General features: G+C 39.9%; 1 protein-coding gene across 1 annotated transcript; it reads right to left on the minus strand.

Annotated features, from left to right (window-relative positions):
• Positions 1-558: 558 nt before the first annotated feature.
• On the minus strand, positions 559-4,179 carry LOC106527695 (uncharacterized). Its single transcript, XM_014022674.1, has 7 exons — positions 3,989-4,179; positions 3,816-3,875; positions 2,773-2,868; positions 2,289-2,330; positions 1,293-1,322; positions 1,088-1,216; positions 559-995 (listed from the first exon to the last, which is right to left on the minus strand). Exons 1-7 carry the CDS (start codon positions 4,040-4,042, stop codon positions 720-722), a joined length of 687 nt encoding a protein of 228 aa, XP_013878128.1. The 5' UTR covers positions 4,043-4,179; the 3' UTR covers positions 559-719.
• Between the last annotated feature and the right edge of the window lie 4,869 nt (positions 4,180-9,048).

Consider the following 9,048-nt stretch of genomic DNA (forward strand, 5'->3'; position numbering starts at 1 on the left):
AGACATGAATATCTTTGAAGCTCATGTGGGCCACATAAAATGCTGTGGCAAACCACATGTGGCCATGAGCCTTGAGTTTGACACATAGTTTGTCAATCCTCCAAATCCATATTAGTCTGTACACAAAGTTTTTTTTTTTGAGAGTTCAGAAATCCCAAAAATATTTCTCTACACAAAGATGTGTCCACTTGGCATGCAAGTGACACTACAGTGAACATTTCTACCTCCAACATGTCAGAGTTCCTGTATTTTGCTCTGTTTTCTTCCACTAATCACTTTAATAATAGGTCGAGTGTGAGCTGGCAGTTCTGACATCTGTCAGTCATGGCAGCTGATTAGACTTCAACATATTCATGGTAAGGTGTACAGTGACTCTTATTACTGATTATTACAAAAATACATTATTCTTGAGCCTTATAGAAAAAGTTATATGCTAGAACTTCATGTGTTATTAATAAATGCAGGGTGTTACAGTGGATGAAAGAGAAACTGTTGTTTTTTGTCTGGTTTTTCACCTTAATCAAAGCAAAAATTTCAAACTTGCTTGTTTTGGTTGAAAATGTTTTATTTAGATGTAAATATTTCGATCATCAGGTTATTGAATATTGGTGAATAATACATTTTTCACGTGACCCTAGAAATATAAATCTCACACAACTACATGATAAACTACATAGTGTATATGAAAGAAAGGTGCAGATCGAGGGGGGTGGTCTCCGTTATAATGCCAGCTCGAGCCCAGCTTCATCACCACGGGAACCTGGAAGGTCATGGGTCAACTCGTTTGCTCCCTCCAAGCTGTCGTCTGACAGATGTGCAGGCCCATTGACCTTTTCCTCATCGGCCTCAACATCATTGCCTGTTTCTGCTTCTTCATTGGCTCCGCCCACATGATCCATAGACACGCCCCCTTCCACGAACTCCTCACCCATATTAGGAATCTGAGTCGATGTTTCGTTTAGACTCAGGAGGGGATGGTAAGTGTGCAAAACAGCCTGGGGGTGGAGTCAAAATAGACATTTAATTAAGTGGACGGGTTTGTTGATGAAGAGGAGGAGTTTGATTGGATGACATGATACTGTGTCACCTTGTCTTGATCGTCCTCATCCTCATCGTGTCCTTCTCCATCTCCAATGGCCTTCTGTCCCAGTAGAACCAGTTCACTGAGCTGCAGGTTGGTGCTTGTCTGGCTCGTCGGCACCAGAACCTCTGAGCTCTGACACACAGATACATTTACAGTATTGTCAATACTCACTTAAACTTTATTTAAAGTAAAAACTCAGATGGCTCACCTCCTGAAACAGGTCCACCTGCTCCCCAGCCTGCAGGAAATAACATAATTATGGAAACGACATGACATCACTGAGAAAGTCCCTCATTTTTGTATTTTAAACAAAAATATAGACCAGAAGGTGGAAGTTAGAACAAGAGTCCTGTCAGGGGCCAATAAACTAGAATGTATATGTGTATGTACAGTATGTGAGGGCAGGTATTGCCTAGTATGTGGGACCCATTATTTGGATACACGCCTACTTGTAGAGATTATTTGCCGCTTGTGTGGACCTAAGTCTGGTCCCCATGGAGGCAAATGCCATTGAGGGTTTGGTATGTACTAAGGTAGTTCGGTTCAGGGTTTGGTATCTACTGGGGTGGTTGGGGTTAGGGTTTGGTATCTACTAGGGTGGTTGGGTTTAGGGTTTTGTTTGTACTGGAGTGGTTGGGTTTAGGGTTTTGTATGTACTGGGGTGGTTGGGTTTAGGATTTAGTATCTACTGGGGTGGTTGGGGTTAGGGTTTGGTATCTACTGGGGTGGTTGGGGTTAGGGTTTGGTATCAACTGCGGTGGTTGGGTTTAGGGTTTGGTATCTACTGGGATGGTTGGGTTTAGGGTTTGGCCTGTTCTGGGGTGGTTGGGTTTAGGGTTTGGTATCTACTGGGATGTTTGGGTTTAGGGTTTGGCCTGTTCTGGGGTGGTTGGGTTTAGGGTTTGGTATCTACTGGGGGTGGTTGGGTTTAGGGTAAGCAGTGGTGGAGCCAGAAAAATTTTGTAGGGGTGGCCAGACTGGAACCATTGTTCACACAGATGGGGACAAAATCTCGATCCCCATTGGGAGAAATACCCATGGCGGATCAGAGGTGAATTGAATTTAGGCTTAGGGTTTGGTGTGTACTGGGGTGGTTGGGTTTAGGGTAAGGGGTCAGGGCTAGACTATAGAAATGGCCGGTAAATGAATGGAAATCAATGCAAAGTCCCCAAGAGGATAGAAGAACAAAAATGTGTGTATTTACCGTGTTTTCCAGCCTTTGGGGTTCTTTCAGAAGTTGAACATCCTATAAGAAATAGTGAGTTTAGTTCTCTTTGCTAAATTCAGCTCATTTTCCCAGTGTCAGTTTAAAAAGTGCAGTTTATCCAGTGTCCACCAGAGGAAGCTGTGAAACCCGATTCTTCATCAGAGAAACTGATAAAGAGGACATTAAATCTAATCTCTGTAATCTTTTTTCTCACCACAGCATGGACGAACAGAGATCTGAGCTCCCAGCAGTCAACTTTTCCTTTACCAGACAATTATAGAAAATTTGTCTTTGCAAATACTGAATGTCATTTTGCTGCTCAATAACCTGCAACATTTGATTGAAATGTGGGGATTCTATCAGTTCACCTCTTCATTTAACATTTTCTTTCACCAGAATGCTCGACTGCATGACCAGATCTTATCAACAACATTTTAATAAATGAGGATTTGGTTTGAACGTGCTGTGTGTCATTTCTGACCTCTGAAGTCTGGCTGGACTCAGATGACTCTGATGATGAGGAAGAGGATGAAGACGAGGAGGAGCTCTGCTGAGCGCCACCAGGAGAGGGAGTAACCTGCAGAGACACAACACTGCTGGTGTAAACAGAAAATAAGAACTGAACTGGTCAGAGTTTTTAACATTTAATTCTGAGAGGACAGATGAGCTAACAGCTAGTTTGAGCAGGGCCAGGATCAAAGTGCAGTACAATTACATAGTGCTATTTTAAAATCACATTTTTAACACTACTTGTGGGAAGGAATATCATATTTCTGCTTGATTAATGTATAATTTAAATTTGACAAGGATGTAAAATTTTACAGGATGAATTAGAAACACGTGAGACTGGAGTAAGTTCAGACTCGTTACCTGATCAGTTTGATCAGAATTAAACTTTATTTCTCCAAATCCCTCAAAAAGCTGTTCATAATAGATAAGATAGTAATAGATGGTAATTCTTCAGAATCTTTCCTCAGAGCCCCATTACAAAAGATCCCAACCATCCCTTTAATTTAGAAACCCACAGAGGATTGGACGGTAACTCCTACCCTGTTAAAGGCTTCCTGTTTGGTTTCAAATTGAGCCGCTCAGCTCCCCACACACTCTCTCGGGTATTTGTGTCCTATTTGGAAACTTTATCTCTGTTCATATTTTCAGCAGACAGCCTCTCCTTCAAACTGAATCATCTGAAGATCGACATTAAATTGAGATYAAAATAAATCAACTTTTTGAGTCACATCCTCTTAAACATCTGTTTAAAAAAACGTTACCTCAGCTCTCACAAATATATCGTAGACTTTTTTATTCTGTTTGATGACATCAACGGCCAAATTAGTGTTATCACAAGGCCACACTTGGCCCTTGGATCGTATTTTTACCCAGGTGTGACGTGAACGTTTTGATTTTTTAAAATTAATTTCTTTTTTGGGTAAAAAATAAAAATTAATYAATAAATAATTTTATAAAAACCCAAACCTCATCAGGATATAAATAAGTTTAGCTGTTTAAAGGGGTCAAACTCACGGCTGTTTGGGCCATCTGTTGCTGCAGGATGAGCTGAAGGCCTCCATGTCTTCCTGGAAGCTGCGCTCACACAGACACACACAAACACACACAGACACACATGCACACACACGCTACTGATCAGCTTCAYGTCTGATAAATCCATCAGTTGGGAGATAAGGGTCCATTCTTACCAGTGCAGCCTGGTTCAGAGCCAGCAGGCTGACGATGGCCAGAAACCTCCACATCCTGGTTCTGAACTGGGAGCAGCTGATCGGTCCTGGTTCTGAAAGGAATCCTGCAGGTTCTGAATGGACCTGGCCTGATTCAGGTCTCTTATTGTGTGACTAACAGGAAGTTTGCTGTCATCATGTGACCCTCTGTCTCTGCCCCCCTCCTACTGACAACCCACCCATCAACCAGAACAACACAAACAACAACAGGCTGATTTACAGGCTGTGTCTGGGTTCTGGTTCTGGCCCAAGTCTTTTTGTTCATCATCATCACACAGTCTGAGAGTCAGTCAGGACTTATTGTTCATCATGATTATGTTAAAGTAGACCACGGGCTGCTCTCAGACCAGCTTCGATCCGGCAGGAGAGTCTGCAGAGTGTTAGAAGTCCAGACTCCTGGTCCTGTTTGGATGAGATCCACCTTCATCAGGATCCAGATGGATCACAGTTTTATACTGACAGCTCTGTCCAGCACMCTGCTGGGACTTATTTTAAATGTTGCTGTGGTTGTGTCATAAAATGTTTTTGCTCCAACGGAGCTGCATGGATTTTAAAGAGAAAATCTTTTGAWGTGGGGTTTTTTTTTGTCAAATGTTTAGTTTATTTCACATCTTTTTTGTCATTACACTATTATTGAATTACAAATACAATAGCTGCAGAAGCTAGCAGGTGCTGCCAATCAGGACAAATAATCTACAGGTACCACTTTACAATAAGGCTCCCCTTATAGATGGCTTATAAATAGTTTATAAATAGGTTAATACATCTGTAAACAATGTATAAATCAATAATAAGTGTTTACTATGCATGAATTGAGGATGAGAAAGAGACAAAACTGTCCAGTTTCTTGCCAAATAGTGAGCTAAATGTGTTCATGTACATATTACATCTAAAAGGTGCTTATTAAACATTTCAGACTAGGTTACTACCTTGTATAAAAAATAATGATTAGGAAACACAGATTTTATATATAATAATGTATTGTATTACTACAATATATATCCACAACTATCAAAGGGAGCCTTATTGTAAAGTGAAAGACAGTCTACTATTTATTAAAGACTAATATACAGCCTCATAAATAGTGTCCTGTTTTACACTTTACAATTGCACTTCCTTATGGCATTCATACATGTTTATTAGTCATTAATAAATAGTGAACTGTCTTACACTTTAATAAAGCACCTTTAGATRTAATATGCACATGAACACATGTCACAGCAACATTTTTATCCATTTTAGATTATGGAGACTTGTTATAYGCCTCAGCACAATATCTTAAAAAATTGATGCTATCTATCATGCTTCTCTGAGGTTTGTTTAAAGCCTCAACTCATTATTGTGATCTGTACACTCGAGTGGGATGGCCTTCTTTGGTACACTTTTATTTATAAGGCATTGCTTGGGCTGCTACCATCTTACATCTGTGATCCAATCACGTGAAAAAACATTGATTCACACTCMTTGCRTTCAAATGATAATTTCTTGCTCTCTGTCCCATTTCTCTGTACAGAATTGGGGAAAAGGACCTTTGTTTACTCTGCTCCRTCTACATRGAAYATGTTGCAAAAAGTCTGGAAGTTACCTGAACTGATCCCATTGAGCACATTCAAGTCCAGATTAATTAAGGGCATTAGAGATGACTTCCTTGAATTGTGAATGTTTTAATAGTGACTTTTTGTATTGTGTTTTAATTGTGTAACTCTATGTAAATGTATACTTTTTGCTGCCTCTTGGCCAGGACTCCATTGAAAAAGAGGGGTTTAATCTCAATGGGACTTTCCTGGTTAAATAAAGGAAATAAATAACAGATTTGGCTCATTTGGCAAGAAACCAAACAATTTTGTCTCTTTCTCGTCCTTAATTAATACATAATAAACACTTAATAATGATTTATAAAGTGTTTACAGATGAATTAATAACATACCTATAAACTATTTATAAAGCCATCTATAAAGGGAGCCTTATTGTAAAGTGGTACCAATCTACCAACTACAAAATGGCTTACTTTGTGGGCTACATTTCTATATTCACCCCTTTGCTTTAAAGCCCCAACCATTGTGATCACAAGCCACTTCATTAGTTCATTAAGATCCACCTGTAGCTGATCTAAGGGTGTACTCACACCTGACACATTTGGTCCAMTTTAAACAGACTAGAGTTCATTTCCCCCGTTGGTCCGGATCTTTTATGCAGGTATGAATACATTTATGTGAACCCAGGTGTGGACTAAACAACTGGACCGAGACCCACTTTTTGAGGTGGTCTCCGTGCGTTTGCAAATTAACTCTGGTGCGGTTCACCTCTGGTGTGATACAGACCGGCCTCAACACGAACTAACTACGGAAACATGCAGCTTTTTGGACTTCACAAGCCACCAATGCCAAGCAACATGATAAAAAATAGCCCTTTAGGATTGCTAACGCTATCACTACGCTGCAAACAATGAATTGTTGTGTTTCTCCTCGATATTTAGACAGATGCACACATAATGGACATAACACACGTAGCTCGAAGGACTTCCATAATTCTAGAAAATAAATTTAAAAAATAAAAAATTCCATCTTTCTTTCCCAGTTTGTGCTCTGCTTCACCCCCATCATTCCTGTCCAATGAAAGCTATGATCTTCAGCTGTGTGGCTTTATTAATAATATATAGTCTACTTGCAATAAAGCACAATGTGAATGCAAACYCCATCTAATGAGAAAAAAAAATTCTATCGGTCCAGACCAAACAAGTAGACCAAAGGACTTTTCTGGCATGAATACACCAAGTGTAGACATAYGAAAAACAAGCTGATCATGTTGAAGGTAATGTCCTGTAGTTTTATATGTTCTGTTCATGTCCRATCTGTCTGCCCCTGGCTGCTAACGGATCATTTATTTGCTAAATTTAGCCTTACAAATAGATATTAAGTAGAAAAAAAYACTATTGGACACATTGGGTCCTGTCAGATCTAACGTTTTCAGTGGTTGTATCAACGGGCAGTGTGGAATTATTTCTGCCCCAATGAGACTCTATTAGTTCTGATATCTACCAATACGTTGATWTGATAAATGTGAAAAATGTGATAAATTATATGACAAATCTACTGACCAACATAGGTGATGAACTGTCTCGATCCAAAAACTGAGTATGTATCACTGAACAAAATTCATAGGAATTATTAGGAGGAAGTATTTTTTTTACTTTTTATTTTTAGATAAGGCCCACCTGCCTTCATTCATCTACCACATCTAAAGAGCTACCTAAAAAAAGGTATGATATTAATTGTTAAAACCGCAGAATTCCAGTTCAAATTATTTGCCTWCTTGGTTTGACTTTCCAACAGTTTGTCACATTTTCACACACTGAAGCACAGATCAGTGKACTGCTCGTCAGCTTTCGGGTATAATTATAACTCTAGAGCTGTATAATTAGTATGAATCACACTTAGAGATAGCTCCAACTACTTCAGCTAAAGATTTCTGAAAACAAACTGGACGCTCATTGCAAATTGTCCCAATCCTGCTCCTCTAAGTCATAATGACCAAATCTGCTGTCACCACAGGATGGCATGCAGAGCAGAAGGTGTCCACACTGAACATATTTTTTGACAGACTGTTTGTCAGAGTCAGATTGATGGAGCTGTGGTGAACCAAACAACACAACAAGCTCACAGTAAACACATTTCACAACCAACAGGATTTACTGCCACACATACAGAGATCCACAGACACAACAATGGAGCTGAGGTGTTCATCGGGATAAATTTAGATACATTCATAGAGGTCATCCCCCCCTCATAGGGGTCATCATTGAACACGTTGCAGACCTCCGGTAACTACTGTATGTCCAAATTTCCAGGCATKTTAATCAGATAATTAAGAATGRATGCCATGTTTGTAGCCWGCCATTTAATCTGCTYRTCTGTCCATCCAGTCTTCACATAAYACAAGCCGGGCAGGCTTTATCCATTACGCACAAGCTTATTTTTAAAGCTAACCAGTTTGCTATGGAGAATATAGACTTAGTGTGTTTAAAAAAAACAAGCGCTACAGAACAGTGAAATGAACAGGTTCGGGTGTGGAACTCCAGTCCAGGGTCACTATCTAGCATGTTTTCCTTGTTTCTTTTCTCAAACACACCTGATTTGTGTGAATGGATGATTAACAGGCTTCAACAGAATTTGAGAGAGTGTTGGCACGATTTACCAAGAATGCAGAAACACGTTGGAATAAATGCACAGAAAGTCTGCGTGTATGGTCGTCAAATGATTTAATTTGAGCAACAACAGAGCAGAAGTCAATCAGAGAAGTCTGTTGAGTTGTGGCTGCTGCCTCGGCTCAGAGCAGCCGATAATATAACATCCTGTGACATGCTTACAACCAATCACAGTTCACCAACTGTGAACCATCTAACCAATGACAGGATTGTCAGCCTGGAAACACCTTATCAAAATAAAGAGGTCATGCATTGCTGGAGCCTTGAAGTCTAGGGCCGATAGAGTAAAACAGCCCAAACTAGTTATCATAAGATATGAGTACTGGACAGTGTCAAGTAGAACAGATATACATAATTAGTCCATAACAAAGAGCTTACTCAATCAGGTGTGTTGGAATAGAGAAACAAGGAAAACGTGCAGGATAGTGGCCCCCTAAAATTGGCATCCCTGGGGTCATCATTACATAAGGAAAACGCAAACCGGTAGTGTTTTTGCCATACAGCCATGCATGCCTTTGGCCACAACCAATGAACTCACATATGGAATTTGCCTGGTTAAATAAAGGCAAAAAAAACTAAAATAACAAAGGGGAAAAACTATGCTTGAGACAGTTTTCTAGCAAAATAGTTTCTGTCAGTTTGTCTTTCATGTGAGACTCCTGGTAGTTTGGAGGTCTCCTCATTTTTCTGCTCATTTAAGATGTCTGTGAGGTGATTTTTGGACCGTTTCACTTTAAAGCAGCAGGTTTAGTCTGGAGATGCTGGGCCGGCATCAGGTCAAACCGGTTTCACTGATAACGCTGCAGGTTTACGTGTG

Source organism: Austrofundulus limnaeus, unplaced genomic scaffold (assembly GCF_001266775.1).
Source record: "Austrofundulus limnaeus strain Quisiro unplaced genomic scaffold, Austrofundulus_limnaeus-1.0 Scaffold338, whole genome shotgun sequence".
Lineage (NCBI taxonomy): Eukaryota > Metazoa > Chordata > Actinopteri > Cyprinodontiformes > Rivulidae > Austrofundulus > Austrofundulus limnaeus.